The sequence below is a fragment of the Micropterus dolomieu genome, linkage group LG03, assembly GCF_021292245.1.
Source record: "Micropterus dolomieu isolate WLL.071019.BEF.003 ecotype Adirondacks linkage group LG03, ASM2129224v1, whole genome shotgun sequence".
In the NCBI taxonomy this organism is placed as follows: Eukaryota; Metazoa; Chordata; class Actinopteri; order Centrarchiformes; family Centrarchidae; genus Micropterus; species Micropterus dolomieu.
Window position 1 is genome coordinate 33,009,944 of NC_060152.1, and position 18,487 is coordinate 33,028,430.

Genomic DNA, 18,487 nt, shown 5'->3' on the forward strand with positions numbered 1-18,487 from the left:
TGCAATTTATTACCTTTTTCCAACTTCCAGTTAGGTCCCTAAAGTCAAACTTTGTCAACATCTGTTTATCTAAAAAGATATATTTCTCTGTACACACATGTACACACACACACACACACACACACACACACCTCTAGAAATGACATACTTCTACTTCTTGCACCAGTATAGTGGCAACAGGAGAAGACAACTGCCCAGTCAGAGCTGAGTGTGTAAATGACATGCTTTACTGGCGTGCAAGCTTCAAACTCGAGAGCCAAGACAGAACATGTCACTATGAGTCAGTATGTGAACAGGGAGTAAGGCTGAGTCCAAATGTCCATCTTCTGAGCTTGCGGCCTGGGCCGCTGCTATGCTCATAACCCTGTATTTATTTTTCAAATTGTAATCCCCTTTAGAGTTTGCGAGGCTGCAACTGCAGGTAAGTTTGGGAATTTGGATTAAGCCTGACCAATGAAAACTGACCCACAGACAAATTTAAAAAGTATTACTTTATAAAAATGATTTACATTTGATTAATTTATTACTCTTTCACAGCGCATGTGTTTGTATGAATTAACGGATAATAAAACATTGCATCTTTTTAATACATTTTTCACTGATACAAGTGATTTATTTACTGATATTTAAAAAAAGAACACTGCCTTTCTTTTCAGAGCAACATCTTATAAAATTTTATTTTTCCAAGGATCGATTCTTCAAGTTATCGCAACGTGACAGATGTAGGAAAATGTCTGAAGTTATGTCAGATATTTTTTACATTACTGCCACTGCCTGGCAGGTATTTAGATAAATGTCTGTTTTTCCCCTCGTCAATTCTTTGGCTGAGACATGTTCCGCATATGGGAGGCACCAGTGACCTTTCCTGTAGCATTTACAGCAAAGCTTGTTACCAATATGATTAATTAGATATCTGTATGAAAACACTAATGTGAATGTTACTTCACAACTCTCACACAATGTTTATAAAGTTAATTCGACGATGCTCATTGTTTCCACTCAGCCTTCCCAGACAGTGGTTGGTCTGTTGTACAGTAAGCATACATGCTGTGCTGTTATTCATGTAAGCAGAAAAGCTTACTCCAACTGTGATATTACTGAACAGAATAATCTGTATAAATAAGAGGCCCACCTGCTTGGTTTATTAAATAAGAATCCTTTCAAAGTAATTCATGCTCTCAAATTAACAACAAATGCACCCAAACTTCTGAATTCATGCACGAGAATTTAGTCATTCGTGCCCTCTGATTGCTTAACTTGTGTGCATGAATAAGAAATGTGTGCTCTCAAATGCCTTCATCTGAGCACTTCAGTTAGTCTAATTAGTAGCTTACTGTTAAGTTAGTGTAACAGCAGAGACTCAAGTTTCAAGTTGTTGTGTCTACTACAGTCAGTCAGGGAGGAGCAGCTGTGTTTTGGTATTTAGGTGCCTACAAATATTGAATTCATTCATTCATTTTAACATTGTTGGGTTATTACATTTATTCATTCATCATTGTTATCTCAACACAGTTTTTGATGCTACATTGGATGTTGTATCAGAAATACTGGCTAGCGTTAGCAGCCTGATCTTCAAAAAAAACAAAGTTGGACTATCTCATTTAATGAGGTACTTAGATAATGCAGTTTTTCCTTTGACTTTAAATGGAAATATTCAGGACATACTTTGCAATATAGTAATATTAGTCAAAAGTAATATTCTGAATGAGTGTGCAGAGTTATTAGTTTGGGAGCACAAATTAATTCCTCAGCTTACATCTGTAATTTGAGAGCACAATTTCCTAATCACACCTGCTGGGCTCTGCAGATTTCGAAACAGTAAGCTTCTAAAACATAAAAGGAGTTTTATGTTAAATGAATGAGTGTAGTGGGAGTGATTTTGCTCAGTGGTAGGGTCAGCATGGATGTGTGCAGCCATGCACACCGCAGGAGAAGACACACCTCGCTAACTTCCAGCACTTCCAACGACTAATTACTCATGTTGCTGTGTGTCTGTCTGACACGCGATCAAGCAACAAAATATTCTGGATCTTTACAGTAAGATCTATGATGCAATACAGCCTGACATATCAGTAACGACTTCTAAGGACTATTTTTGCCTTTTTAGGGTTTCTGCCTTTACACTTTTTTTAAACCCAATATTATGAGGGTAAAATTGGCTGAACCATATCAGCAGCTATTTCAATTTCTCTGCATGTGACTTGACTTATGACACACTCTGCTCGTCCCGCCTTTATGAGGAAACTGTCTGGCTGTTAGGTAGCTCCTTCTTGGATGTCATTAACTGATATTTCCTCTCTGGACAGAGAAGGAAGAGGGCCTGAAAGTCCCAGGACGCTATCCACCCGCACACTGGCATCCACATGGCCGCATCCCTCCAAACCCTTTCTGTTTCCATGGTAACTATCACAGCCACGGAGAGAGAAGGATGTGGGAGGAAGAGGTAGGTGGGAGGAAGATGGCGTGGGGACGTTAGAGAAAGACATTTAGTGGACTGCAAAATGTGAACAGCTAACGGCTTGTCAAGGAAAACTGTAATGAAGACCTTGTTGTGTACAACTGTGTGTGTGTCCTTATGTTGAGTCCTCACAATTAACTAAATATGAGACAACATGTAATTACAATGAGAACTGCTCTTTTCTTCCGTTCAGTGGATGGTGTTTGGCATGAGGAGGAGTGGGCAACATGAAAGAAAAGAAGAGCCTGGCCCACAGAAGCCTGTTCAAACACACAGTACGGCACATTAACCCATTTTTTAGATTAGCCTCCTTTTTCTGCTGAGTTTCAACTCCAAGAATTAGCGATCTTGTCATTAAAAGAACAAGCAGATTTTCATAATTTGTATTCATAATTTGCATTTTATAATCCCCACAGTTTTGCTCCTCTAAAAAAAGATTCACCTAAGAATGCTTGTGAACTTAACTACTCCGCTTGGTTTCAGGTCTCTGAATCAATGCCCATATCCCTGATGTTTGTTTCCTCGTTTAGAAAAACAACGGAGCCAATCAAAGCTTTGTAGGTGGGATTGAGAGTTGGACATAAGCTTCCTGTGCCAGAGCCAGCCAATTGCCTCAAAAAAAAGGGGGACAAGTGTGGATAAGATCAACACAGCTGTTCAGGTAGCTGTAAATCAACTTATAGAAACAAGAACTCCTAAATCAATCAACACTTTTCTTCAATCAATCAAGACAAACATTAAGTTACTTGCTACAAGCATCCACTGCTACTCTCCAGGGAAAAGGTTTGTGGGGTAGAGAAGGGGTAGACTACACACCTCTGAAATCTCCACAGCGGATTGTGCAGACCTGTGTGTCAAGCATACTGATTAGTTGGATTGGATCCAACTCCTATTGGTGGGACAGAAAAGAAAAAAAAAATCTGCAAGTATAAAACAAACAGCCCTGCAAGCATCTCCCAACTACACCCCTGCACATTCACTCCACATGCAGCCAGGAAATCCTTCTCCAGCCTCGAGATGAAAACAATGTCAGACTGAATAATGAAAAGAAATTTCAAGCTGATTCTCTGGATCATTTTCTGCGAAAAACTACTACAATTCAAAAGGACTTTCACAGGGCAAAGTAAAAGGAGAGCCTCAACCTTGCTACGCTAACTTCCTTATTTATAATGAGGGGGTATCATTTCCTATCACTTTTCTCTCAACACGCCTCCTTCAAATGAATACATGTGAAGTTACCAAAACAGAAACACCTTTATCCGAAACTTAGGCCGGCCACTTGGTTAATGGAGCTTGTTGGCAGCACTACATGACATTGTGACAGTAAATTACCATTTACTGCCAAAAAGGTTATAGAAGCTCTTCTGAGTGGCTACTAACAAAACTGCCCACTAACTCAAACATTTACCTACTGAAACAACAGCCAAACCTATTTGCACCCCCAGCCAGGCACATTTGAAAAATAAAAAACAAAACAACACAAAATGAGACACCAAAATAGAAAAGCAGTGTGATCATGAAACTGATAAGATGTGTCATCAGGATTTGTAGGTGCTGCGCTGTATGGTGACACGCTGAGAGCTCTCTTACTGCATGTGTCATTATACATTGTGTATTCTGTGCACATGTTGACTGGTTTACATTTTGTTATTCATTTTCATGCATTTCCATATGATTGCCATTTAATATAATAACTTGCTATAAATACTTACTAGGTCTGAGGTACCTCCCTGTAGATATACCTCTCCCGTTTGTGGACTTAATATGGTGCCACCCATATGCATCATTAGACACAGCCCAAGCCTCTCTGTCTAAACAACATGCTCATTTACTAAAGTCAGTCACGACCACGTTTATGTTGCTGTTAATCACGGTTTTATTTTTGCACTTGTCTCATTCTTTGTGAAGTGTTGTATAATGACCCTGATGAAGGGCGCAGGAAGAAAATAGTCAACAACAATAGATAATAATGCTAATTGATTACTGCTGGAGTTTTGATCCTTCATGACTGCATCCTCTTCTTCATACACCTTGCAAGTGGCTGAAGAACCCCCACTCTACCTTGCACATCAAAAGGGCATGATGAAAGAAGCAGTGAGGACTTTGAGGAGAGACAGAAGAAAGCCAAGGTTACAGTGTGTGGCATCACTCTGGCCTCTTAAATGTGGACAGACACTAACATAGTCAAATGGAGGCACGAGAGACAAGAAAGTGAATAAGGCTAAGTGGAAGAGAAAAGTGGAGTGTTGCAGAGCTGCAGCGAATCTGACTAATCACTCTCTTTGTGTTCATATGCCCTGATAGAAATGCTCCTTTAATACACCTTCAGATTAGATGGAATTGGCCTCATTTCATAGGAATAAACCCCGCCTCCCATCACCGGCACCCCCTACACACCAAACCCCAACCTTTCCTTTTCTGTATTCATAAGCCCCACAAGGCTTATACACTTTACCTCTAAGCTGTGCAATCGTTCAAATCCAACTGGTTTTGGATTTAACAGATATGGATGTTTTCCCAACCTTCTCAGTCTCATAGTTCAGTCTTTCAGGCTGGATCCAGAAACCTCCACTTCGCTCTGAGCTAGAGGAGCCAGGTTCTCTCACTAAATATGTGCTCAACCCGCAGCTTTCATCCCTTTTTCTTTGGCCTCGTGGTAATAAATCCATCCCCTTTCTACAACAAAGAAGGAGACTCCTGCATGCGGGGGTTTCTCTCAGATAAGCGAGGTTAAACTCGCATGTTCCATCAGTAAAACCCCACACATAATGTACTTCATCTGCTGCTCACTACACAACTTACTGAAATCTCAACAGAAAAACATCTCATTGATCACAAATTGACTCAACAACAGAACATTGTCATTGACAACAGATTGCTCATCCCTTTGAGCGCCAAAAAAAGAGCATATTGTTACAGAGAGGTTGGAAATTCCTATGTAGGAGAGTGAAAAGAAAATGTTTTGAAATTGTATTGGCCCATTTAATGTCATCCTTTCTGTAGGATCATCGCCCATGCATAATAAACAACTTGCGTCAGAGTTCAACTATTTCATTATCAGTTAATCCTTCATTTAAAAAACGAATTGATCCTGGAGTTTACCAAGCATTATCTAAGTTGGCTGCACCACCATGCTTTAAGCAGCGATCACTTAAATGATAAGGCTGGTGTTTCTGTTATTGTCAACAAATCCCATAAAAAAGACCAAAGCCAACAACATGTTAGTCTGTCGCACTACTTTCAGACTTCCCTACCCTGTTTGCTGCACTCAGCCCACAAAACGGCTGAGCAATAAACAAATGGTTTCATTTGTAAAAATGCTCAGTATTATGCCAACAGTTACCAACAGTTGGTCACTGTAGCTTTTAGCAAATGTTACTCAAACAGGAGGAAATAGTGCATTTCCTCGAGACTATTTCCAGCGGAGGATTAATCCACATTTGGTGCTTTAATGAGTGTTTTGGGTAAAAACCTAGTTTGTTGCCTCAACCTGAAATTGTAATTAACATTAAGTTATGCGAACACTCCCCAGTGTTAACATGGTTATCACTGCACTGCAAGGTTGTCCTGCGAGAAGTATTTTTTATTGCCGCCATTTGTCCAAGTCACTAATACTCATTTATGGCCAAGTGAACAACTGGTGATGATTATCAATCTAACATCTGACCAGCAGCAGAGTGTACAGGTTTAACTATATGACTGGTTAACATTGCGATGTGCTGCTCTGATTATTACAGCTAAATTAAACATAATGTTAAAGTGATCACCAATAGGTCGCTGTCTTTGGCATCAGACAGATCCTGACGCCTCCCGTCTCCTTTTCAATATAGCTAAACTAACGTTAGTTCCAAGATGATGATCTACACAATTGCCTTACTCAGTAAATATGTGGCCTTTGCTGTGTGATGTACTGTAGCACCTCTGCTCATTTTCCCTGAAGCTAAATAATAACTTTAAAGTGTCTTCATTTGTTCCGACGCTGGTAGAGGTGCTCTGTACTTCGGGCAAGACGGTGTACTGCTACTTTAAATACACTGTAGGAATCCTTGTACTGCTGTTTAAAAGCACATTAGTGTCAGAATTTAGTATTGCATTCACGTGTAATTAAGTTTTGCCATTGCAGGGGCATGCTGCCATTGTGTCCCGGCACACATATTAATCATATTTCATGTATTCCATAGACGGGTTTCTTGTATACAAACAGAATGGATGTGCGCGCAGCCAGGGGGCAAAAGCGCTTCGGTAGCCAGTCAGAGGACTGTAGTCTGTAATCAACGCTGATTACGCATTGTTTTTAAATTCTTGTTGACTTAATGCTAAGAAACGTTAAAGTTAGCCTGTAGAAAGAAACTCTGGCAGCTAACGTTACTGCCAGTGAAGCATCCACTCAGCAGGTCAGGTCAGCAAGTCAAGACACTTGACTTGCTGTCAAGTCGAGACTTTTTTATCTCAGACAGTGGCGTTAAAAAAAAAGTTATGCTTTGTAAAAATCAAACTCATTGATGCTGTTATGAATACACGATTAGTTAAAATGTCGGGAGGGACCTGCTTTGCTTTTTATTATTTTCAAACAGCCTATATCCGACCATAGCATATATATGATCCAGCCACCAGAGGTAATTCGGGGTTCAGTATCTTGCCCAAGGACACTTCGACATGCAGCCTGGAGGAGCCGGGGATTGAACCGCCGACCTTCTGATTAAAAGGCAACCCGCTCCACCTCCTGAGCCACAGCCTCCCCGAGAGTAATAAGAAAGACAGTAATAAGTAAAGTACTATTATTACTTTTTAAATGAGTAATAATTAAAAAGTCAAGAGAGTAATTTGCCCGACACTGCAGCTAGATCTGCCGTATAAACTGATATGCCTCTAAGACAGAGCGCTGCTTTCTGCCTCCTGGTTGCGCGCACATCTAGGTGATGATGTTGCACAGAAACCCGGCTTATTTTATTTTTCCATTTCTGAAGAATGCAGAGGTCCTGAAGCTCATGGCTGTTCATCTTGTAGAGAAGTTCATGGCCCAACTGACCCTTCACTAAGCCACGCCCCGAATACGCAGCTGGCCAATCACATTGCAGTATTGGACACGCTCTAACTGAGGTCCGGCACCTTCATGGCTGCTCTCTAATGTAAAAAGAGTCGTTTTCTAGCTTTTTTTTTTGGCTCTATTTTTCTAAAATCTGGTCAAACGCTGTTCCTGGGGCATCTTGTAATAGTTACAGTCGCTACTCAGAGAGGTTGAAAGGAGAAGTACGATTTATTTTCTTTCCAAAACCTAAAATAAAACCAGAAAAATGCCGTAACGCTAGCTAACTTACTACATTATATAACGTTATAAAGCCCTACTGTTCTGCTTTTTACTGACTGTAATAGTGAACAGAGACCTACCCAGCTGTACAGGAACAGTGTTGATCCTTAATATCGTTGTCCTTTGTCTCAATCGTGCGGTGGTTCACTTTTACTCTGTGATCGGTAGGCTTTAGCTTCTGTCTTTATTTGTTTCACGTTAGTTTGACAGCCTGAATAAAACCTTCAAATGTACAATGCAAATCTTTCTGAGAGCAATCTCAGAAAGATCTTTTTTCATTTTTCCAAAAATTAGACAATAAGTGGGCTTAAAAGTGCTGAAACAATTAGTAGATCTGTCAGTCAGACCTATTTCAATCAAGCATTTAAATAATCATTCCTCGGTTCTCTTATCTGTCTTATTTGTTTAGTAAAAAGTGGGTTGTTGAGTTAATGCACCTTTGGTTCTAATGTCATCTACACCTGGACAGTAGTGAAATTACTCTACATTGCTGTGTTGAATCTTTTTATAAATAAAATAGTAAAATGAGTTTTGATGTATTTTAACCAAACTGTCATGAGCGTATTTTAATGAGATTTTTTTTTTAAACTAAAATATAAGGTTGTCAATAAACAGTAAATTACATAAATTACTTATATAATATTGGTCATTTTAAATCAACTTGCAGTAAAATGAACTAAGGTTTAAAGAAGAAAGAATGTGTGCGAATTAGGACAATGGAATTCCATTCAACCTTTTTCCAAGAAGCCAGAACAAGAACAGCAGACAATTTGTGTTTAGCAGGCCCTTTGATCATTTGTTCTTTATTTGAAAGCAAGTGGAAACGTATTGCTCGGAAGTTGATAACAATTCAATTAGACATCTAGTTAAGTTTCATTTGTGACTAGTAATTGGCAGAACTGTGACTGATGCAGTTTGGAGAATAAACGATGAAATGGCCTTAAATGTCACAATCCTATCCACTTGGGGGTGCTAGAGAACATGCATGTGTAGCAGAGGGAACCGGCCGTTTGTGCCCTTGGTTTGAATATTTTAGAGGCATAACTCAGTGTGCGTGTGCATGTGTACCTGTGTTCGCAGGATCTCTCCTTTGGTTAGCTGCATGTCTCCAGTGAGTTCTTTAACGGTGATGCCCAGTGGCTCCAATCGCTTACTGAAGTAATTAGTCATCTCAGCTGCCAAGGCCTTCATAGGAGCCACATATACTATCTAGAGAGAGAGAGAGGGGCACATAAATAGGATAGAGAACAGATAGTGGTGGAGCGGGGAAGGTAGAGGATGGGGATGGGCTTAGGGGTGGAGGGGAGTACAGGAGAGTGGGACTGGAAGGACACTGTGGTGATAAATGAGAAAACAGAAGCGGCATCATTTCTTTCCTGGCAACCAGCACAAATCACAATTCATTGAGAAATATGATGCCGGCCACTTGCGTGGGTAAAGTTTAATGGTGATGTATGAAAAGTGGCTATCGTCGCTGGCTGGCGCTGTGCGACGCTGGGTGCGAGTGTGTTTGTGTGTGAGCCTTCATGAAGAGAACAAAGATACCCTTTCAGCTGCTGAATTATTGATCTGTGTGTTAGGATTTGACACTATGGGGATATGAAGACGTGGACCAATATCTTTGATGCCGATAGCTGACTTTTTGTGCATATATTGAAGATTCTGTTTTAGAGTTGTTGCTGTATTTAATTTTGACCTCTTTCAGCTTTTTTTTTTTTTTTTTTTTTTTTTAAACAGGTATTCAGAAATATGGAAAACCTTCTGAAACAACAGTAAGTCATTGATAACTATCTGTCTATCCAATAAGATGAAAAGATGGACAAACAGAGTAAAATCACAGCCTGTTCTAACAAAGGAAGGGACGTGGGGAGGGTCAAATGTAGGGACTGTAGGTAAATGGTGTTTCTTTTGCAACCGATTTATCCTTTAATAGTCAATTAGTAAGCATTTTAAATATTTTTGACAGCTGAACAGCTCGGCTTTAATGCCCCTAAAATCCTAATTTCTCAATCAGTTTCTTACTATGGGGTCCTACATGATCTGCCATCTCTATAAATAACCATTTGTTTTATTTTCATTTAGAGAGTTTACCGTTAGATCTTAGCTCTTCTTCCCGGTTTAACTGGGGCGGGTAACCAAGTGAGGATGTTATTCCCTGAACTTAAACTTGAGTTTTACTCATTCAGTCAGGAACAGTTACAGCTATACTACACAGCTATACTTGAAGTGTTGTATTGTGGGAGGAAGACAGACTCTCTCCATCCCCGACATCAAGGTCTGAATCACACAAGCAGCACTTCAGATATGTGATGCACCCGCAAAATGTTGACATAGAGCAAAACAATGTTTTTTTATTTGCATGTTATCATTTATTGAAACTAGGGATTGATACCCCAGGGTATCATAATTTTGATTCCAAGATTCCTCCAAGTATTTTTCTTTTCACTTCCTGCATATTTACTTGTGTCCAGCGTGGCATCATGGTCGTTGCTGGAGTCGGAGATGTCCTGCAGTTCTTTGATTGACCCTCGCTGTCCACCGTCACTGTGGTTATCTAGCTAGCTCAATGTTTCCGCCACTAACATTATCCACCCTAAATAAACATCTTACAGCCACTGCAACTGCACTGCTGGCTCAAGACATCTACTGCACTGATTCCACGGATACCTGCTAGTTATTTCGACACTAAAATATATGAAAACAGGGCCCAGGTTTAAAAAATATAGAAATCAAATAGTGGATTTGGAGAAACGTGACCCCCCCTAGTAAAACTGATAAGCTAGTGCAGCAGTCGCGTCAGCATTCATGGTTCATTTATTTGTTAAGATGTCAAGAGTTTTTAGTTTGCCAGGTAAAATAACTGTAACAGCTGTCAACTGATAACTGCATCATATCCTTCACAGCAGCAATAAGAAACCCTGAATTCTGGATCTCTAGTTTGTCAGACCTTAAATTCATCCTTCTTGATGACGCCACCGGGCTGCAGATGCTGGCGGATCTCGTGAAGGACGGTCAGCATAGCGATGTTGGTCTTGCCGGCACCAGTTGGCGCGCAGATGAGAAGGTTTTCGTTGGTGTTGTAGGCCGTCTCAAACACTATGGACTGGATCCTGTTCAGACGCTTCATCCCCTTGAACACCAGCTGCCCGATCTGAGAAAACAAAATGTGGAAAGGGAAGGGCGAATAAGGGTTAACACATCATTGCAATATACTCATACAAAAATCTCTAATAGAGATCACGTCAACTATCCTTTAATAAAAAAGATTTAAATAAAACTCCAACAAAGAAATAACTATTGTTTAATGTATTTCCTTTAACTAGATGGATATAAGTTGTGATAATTAACAGGAAAGGTTGACGTTAAAGTTATAATGACAATAATTTGGACGTTTATGTAGAACATCAAAAGTTACAAACTTTCTTTTTCAAGAGACAATTCTAAACACAAATATATTAAATGTAGACAAAGAAAAACAGGCAATTACTTAATTAATAAAATTTCAGAGGATGGAACCAGTTAATTTGGTTCATTTTTCCTTGACATTGATTTGACATTTGACTGATTATCCATACTGTCGCTGGCCAATTTTCAGCCAACTGACTAATAGTTTCAGTTCTAAATATATTACACAGTAACAAAAACATATAATATGTGTATTATATTTCACTTTGTTCCTGTTTTGTTATTCAAGACAACATTATGACTATTCTTTTGCTCAAACAACATCCTCCTCATTGTGTCTTCAACAAGTTCCATCCATGTTTATTGAGTCTGGTTTCATAAATCATCTGCACTGACTAATTAAGTAAGTGTAGACTATCTAGTTGATTAAAAGGACAGGATATTTGACTATATAAAGAAAATACAGCACCGTGCAGAATATCTGTTAATCATTAGCACCAGTTTGGTGTAATTGTTTAATCATACACCTGGATGATATGCCTACAAAATCCCTGACTTTGTGCAAGTGCACCTAGAAAAGCTGATGCTGTTTTGAATGCAAAGGGTGGTCACACAAGGCACTGATTCAGTTTTTCTTCTGTTCACTCACGCTGCATTTTGTTAATTGATAAACATTATCTATTAACATGTCTATTTTTGAAAGCATTCTTGCTTTACAACATTTCTTCACACCTGCCTAAAACCTTGGCACAGTACTCTATATTCCATGTTCAAATTAACTATATATTAAAATACTGATATTAATCTACATTTTTATCCCAATTTACTGATTTCCCAACCTATCTTTGGACAATTTCACATCTACCATTAAAATGTGTTTTAGGTGATCGGATTGCAATGGGATAGATGCCTAAAATATCCACCGATGACATCGCCCAACCCTAGTGTAAATACACCCAAGACGCATTGAGGACAGATTGTTATCTGATTGGCCAAACCACCTCCAGGGGTGTTTTTTTTTTTTTAGGGACACATTGTGACCACATTGAACACCTGTAAACGCAAATGCATTGTCTATCCTCATACCACAACTATATGGGTGGAAATGTGTAGCAGCCGCAGTCTTCAGCAAATAAAATCAAAGGTTTGTTGGTGCATGCGGCAGTGTGTCTATAGAGCGTCATTTCTAGAAACAATCTGGATAGGACACTTATTTTAATGCCTGATGTAAAACTATAAAGTAATTGTAATGTGTGCTATAATGGCATCTCAATAAATTAAGTATTGACAAAAAATATCACCCAAAAAATTATTTATATTTTTTTACTTAAAACATACACCGCTGACATTTTGAAACTCTGACCAGTTACTTTTGGCAACCTGATTTGGACCAGCGTCATCCATTTAGTGCAGTTGCCCCGACTGGCGGCTGCAGTCTCTTCTAACCAGTGTGCTGACATGAAATATAGACAGCCGACCAGATACATGTGTCAGTGACTGAGCCACCGTGAATGAGGTGACTGCGCAGGGAGTGGAGCATCAACAAGCATGAAGGAGGAGAAAATGTGTGTGGTGGGATCAGCCGTCACTCAAACTGCCCTCCGTCTGCCTTCACTATGGCAACAGAGTGTGGGTGATGGCCCTCAATCTCACACTGCCTCAGATAAGTAGAGAAATGGCCACTGTGAAGGACAGTTGGTGCCACACACACACACACAAGTGTGAAAAAATCCAGCTGCTGCACAGGTGAATTATTTCTTTCAGGAACAGAATGTGTAGAGAGTCTAAAAACACAGACCACATACAAATCTGATTGTGTTCATGGCAAAGAGAAACAGCCACATTTTTAATAATATATATGGATTTAAAACATATCTAAAATATATAAATAAAAGCAATGTTCTGTTCATTGTTCGAAGGACACTGTTCACTGCAGCTCACAGAGTGCAGGGTCCTGTGCCTCCGATATGCTTTCACTTAGTGAAACCAAATAGAACCATGGTCATAAAATGCTAACGACCTGCTGGTTATCCTGCATGATCAGCCAGTGTCAAGTAATTGCTTTTTTTTTTTTTTTTGGTTGATGAAAGTCCTTGTTTGTGGCGTTTGCTGTGAACGTGGTAAAAATAAATGCACTGCGCCTACAAAAATGTTATCTGCTGTTTGTGTTCACAGGTGAGTGCAAGCACAGTGCCATTCAATTTCAACACCGCAGAGGGAGATTGTGTGTACAATTTTAACTAACAGATTCAACAATAACATGAAGAAACAAACAAGTTGTATCTATATTTCTGTGATTTTGGCAAATTAAAGGTTGATAAAGATGAGACAATTTCTTTTGAATAAATGTGCTCTCTCTCATTTACCCGCAGTGGTTAATCAGACCAGCAGTTTCCATTAGCTTGTACTGCAAATTATGTTTAGTGATCCACACCCCTATTTCCACTCACGCACATATTGAAAATAAATATAAACGTCTACATCTACTGTCATTTGTGATAGTCTGATACCATTTCATCCTGACTGAATCCGAATGAAAGGTGGTACTACTTGTTTTTGGTCAAATTCAGATGGCAATTATGTAAACAGATTGTGATGGAATATCGTACAATAGAGGTCACTGTAGGTCCAGGCGGGTTCTCTACCTCCATATCTATATTTTCTTTTTTCCTCCATTATTTTACCCTCTCTCTGCTTGCTCTGCCTTCCACCTCGCTCCCAGTACGGCTGGTTGAAGATGCCTTAAGCTTAGACAGCAGTATTATTTATTCAAGGATTCATTAGAAGTATGTCATCACTTTCCTCTTCCCCTCGTTTCGCTCCAACACTCATAGAAAGAAATAATTAAAGAGTGCATGTCAGGCGAGGATATGCGGGGTAATGTTCGGAAGTTGGCCCCCGCAGCCCATTAGGGAGGAAGAGGTTATTAATGCATCAAAGAGCAACTTTATCAGAGTCCACTTAAGCTGGAAGGAGTGAAGGGTAGCTGTGGTACCAGCAAGGTGCTGTATGGGGGGGGGGAGGGGGTTCTGATGAACAGCTTGGCACAGCCACTGATTTATACATGTGAGAGTTTGCTTGTTGGCTACGTTCACATGTGAGCTGTAGATAGGCATCTGATATCCATGCTTAGACAACAGCTCCACCTGGCAAATGCAAATGGCAAAGAAGTTGATTACAGCCATTCAAAGCCTTCCAGCTCTGTCCAAATATTATTTGAAAGGAAACTAAATCGAACAGCTCAGAAATGATGTCTAAAAGTCTATTACCACCTTCACTCAGACTGTTGGTACATTCAGAGGTAGTCTGAATTTGTTCTCAGGGCTGCAGAACTGCAGCCATTTTGTCGCCACTTTTGGAGACATTTCGAAAGTGCCATTTCAATAGTTTTCTCAAATGTTGATCACCGGGAGAGAGAGACAGTTTTGTATAAGTATTTGTGTTTGCTGAGAGCTGTCTGAGAGAGCTGTGCGGCTTTCCAAGAGATCTGTGTGTGGCCCGTCGTCTTGGCTGCTCGCTTGCCTTCGTGGACAATGAAGGAAACAAACTGTTTTTAAAGAGGAAATAACTTCTACCCTCCAATGTCACAGCAGAGTTAGACAAAAATATAACTTAAAACATAACTCCCATCACTCCATTACTGTACACTCAGAGCAGTTAAGAAACTAGCAGAATGTATCAAGAACCTCATGATGATACTGAGGGTGTCAAGTTTGGAACAAGAACTCATAAAATTGCATTTGATGCAGATTATATTTTGTTGTCTCTACATTTAAGATCTTTATAGGTGATATGATTAACCTGGAAAATCTGAAGGCTTCCTCTTGGCAAAATTACAATAATTATTATATTACTATAACAAAACAAAAACCTATTCAAGCTGTCTCTTAATGGTTTCACCGACATGTGGGACCTGTAGAGATTAAATTTGAATCTTTTCTTAAAAGTTGGGAGTTCAGACGTGCTGAAGAGGAAAATTCAGACTACAAGCAGGTGATTCCATCCTGAAAAAGACAAAGATTTACTCTTTTAGATAGAAATGGCGTCTTGCTCCCAATTCAAGACTCCTACACTTGGACTGATCTTCCTAAAATCTTATGTGAGCGGAGTGAGAGGGAAACGTCAGTATAGAGCCCTGACTTTGCTTATTTGCCACGTGTGATTAACGCCACCTGATAGTTTACTCGTTTACTTATGTATTTGGAGCACTGCTGAAAAATCAGCCCAGCAGCTTGCAGTGTGAACACAGTCGAGCTCAGTTTTAAAAAATACCAAATATGCCTTTATATCTCAAAGTCCCTATACACCACTATCTCCACTCTTTCAAAGACTAAACAAGTTGAGGTACCGTATGGATGTTACTGAACCACATTCGCATAATGACTGCAAGGCTTCTTCTACTCTCTCTGAAGCGGGATGGCGATTCCACTCTCCTCCTGTCTACCCAATTATTTCCCCCAAGGCAAAGTCCACTGGGCTCCTACTTATAAATATTCATTTTTGAATTATGGACCACTGAGCTTCACCATTTTGCAGGGCTTCTGCACACTCATTGCTGCGTCTCTGTGGTGACCAGAGAGGCACAATCACTTGAGCGGCGGGCCCTCATTTTGATTTATCGACTTTGTCTGTTTGTAACGAAAAGCCAGTGTCCCCACACTCCTTAAACATGCTAATTCATGCAAATGTATGCCTGCCCCAGAATTCACCTTGAGGTAAAGCATACATGTTGTAAATAGAAATTTGCCATCATTTAATGATCTTTGGAAATCTTCAGTGCTTTTTTATTCTCTCTTTAAAACCTCTCTGGCTTCATTGTTATGATAATGTATGCACTCTCATCTTCCAATTGGAGATCCAGCTGTGCCTGCCAAAACTTGTCTTGAGGGTGTGATGGCAGTGTTGTGGGGAGGTAGTTACTTTACTGCAATGGACATCTAACATATTTATTCATTTTTAACATATAGGAGTAACTCTGCTTTGCCACAACCTTAGCCTCAAGAATTTTAGCAGCCAGAGAATCTCATGCTAAAACTGCACTAATTCTGTCCAGCTTTTCAGTGGCTCTAAGGTGTTATTCCTATGTGATGCAGGTAAGTGGGTCTTTACTAAAAACAACAAGGGTAATCACCAGTATGTATTTTTAAATACTAAAATGTATATAAATATAAAGAATAAAAGCTAAATGAACCAGACTAAAATTAGCATTTTGTTTAATGACTTGAAGGGGCTTTGGCTCCCTCGCCGTTTCTCTGCAAGTGGAAGCAGATCCTTGGCTGTCATCATCAACCGTTAACAGTAAACCCTGTTGCCCGGTGTCCTGGCAGCAGGAAACAACCTTTTGCACCTAGGAACATATAATTTAACTGAAAATCAGCAAAACAAAAGCTGGATAAGCTTTCTGTATATGATTTTGTGTCTGTTTCTGTCTGGAAAAAAATGTATTACTGTTAATTGCTTCATATGGGGTTTCACTTCATATAAAGGAATCCAGTAGAATTGATACTGAATGTGTTTTAAGAATGTAGAAAAATATTGTTAAAATTAATTTAAAGATAAAACTGTGATATATTACAACTTGGGCTTTATCTCTGTCTGGCCATCAGTTCTATCAGGTAAAGATAATATCATACTCACCAAATTAATCACTGAGATTTTGCTTAATTCTAATATTGCAACCAGTATGATCGATGTTCTCGGCTATGTTTGCTATAGAAAGGACAGATCACCTGGCAAGAGAGGGGGTGTATTGCTTTATGTCAGAGACACTTTTAAATGTCACAAAATCAAACGCAACACATCTTTACAATGTAGTATTGTCCCCCAAGATTCATTTTAACCCGTGTTGGATGAAGTACACAAATCATTTTACTGTAATATTACTCCACTAAAAGCAGAAGTCTTCCATTTAAATTTCTACTTGAGTCAAAGTACCCGTTTTAAAAATAAAAAGTACTATTAGTATGGCTGTGTTTGTCAGAGGCTGCTGACATGACAAACAGAATCACTTTCAATAATAATTTAAGTTACTCAGTTATATGTGTGTGTGTTTGTGCATGTTAGTGGTGGACAAAGTATTCAGATCCTTTACTTAAGTAAAAGTACTAATACTAATACCACACAAAAAAAGTCCTGCACTGAAAATGTTAGTAAATGTAACATATTTAAATAAATAATAAAGAAGACAAAGAAGTATATTAAAAACTCTTTTGTTATGGCAAAATCTCTCTGGCACAACAAGAAAAAACAAACAAAAAAAATGCCTGCCGCTGAAGTTGAATCGTCTTTTTGTACGCGACGCGCAGCATAAATCATTGGAAAAGAGACTGATCCTCGCTCCCTCTGTGAGTTTCCAGAATCTTTTGCTGTTTACTAAATAGGACATCAGCAGGAGGGAACTCACATGGCAGAGCATTCCCTCAAAACTAGATGAAGGCCTGGCAGGTAAAGTTATGTATAATTTTATATTTTTATCTAAGTTAAATAGGCTACAGCTGTGTAGCGCACAGAAGACGTTGCCATGGTTCCTATCCATAGAGCGCCTGCCGTTTACTTGCGGTTTACCTGAGAAGCGCAGAACAACCCCGGTGGGGCAAGCTACGTTGTGATTTTAAGAATGTTCCTAAGAACGACATCTTCCCCAACACTAACCAGCACGCAGTGTGTAGCTATCCACTTCGCCGTGGCGCTTGATCGCTTGTCTTGCTTTTGTTTATCTACTTCTCCCGCACGCTCCATCCAGCGTAGTCTGCTGACGCCTCCCTCCACCGCTTGTTTGGGTGGCTGATCTGCAGGCTGATCAACATCCCGCCCCTCCTGTGACCCAGGGTTTGACTGTATGTGTATACAGAGCCAGTGAGCAACGGACCTTCAAAATAATAATAACATTAAAAGCCGCTTTAACGTGAGATAAAATTATTGTTGGCATTAATTAATGCGTTAACGCGATAATAACTCGTTAACGTACCCAGCCCTAAATAAAAGTAAAAGTACTCATTGCAGAAACAAAAATGTCCTGTGACTGATTATTATTACTCATGTACTGATATAAAAGCAGGATTTTAAAAAGGCTTTTGATTTTGTGAACCATGAAGTACTTCTGAATAAAACTTTTAACTTCTTTGAGCAAACAACCGGCTGGTTTGTAATGTGTGCTCACTTTCAGTTGGACCTCCAAATAAAGTGGTTTAGATAAGCTGGAAAAACTGTTTTCAACCTGCTTGATTATCTGACTGCTTGTGTTTCTTCACCTGTTCGACCTTTTTCAAGCAATGTTGCCATGTTCACAGATCTCGGGGGGGGGGGGGGGGGCCTTT

The 18,487-nt window shown here is 39.6% G+C and overlaps 1 protein-coding gene across 1 annotated transcript in view; it reads right to left on the reverse strand.

The window, feature by feature from the left end:
- ascc3 (activating signal cointegrator 1 complex subunit 3) overlaps window positions 1-18,487 on the reverse strand; it is a 173,419-nt gene that overhangs the window by 125,267 nt on the left and 29,665 nt on the right. The window contains exons 5-6 of the mRNA XM_046044355.1: window positions 10,714-10,917; window positions 8,835-8,975 (exon numbers count right to left, since the gene is read on the reverse strand). Of these exons, the coding sequence (XP_045900311.1) occupies window positions 8,835-8,975; window positions 10,714-10,917 (345 nt within the window). The remainder of the gene's footprint in view (window positions 1-8,834; window positions 8,976-10,713; window positions 10,918-18,487) is intronic.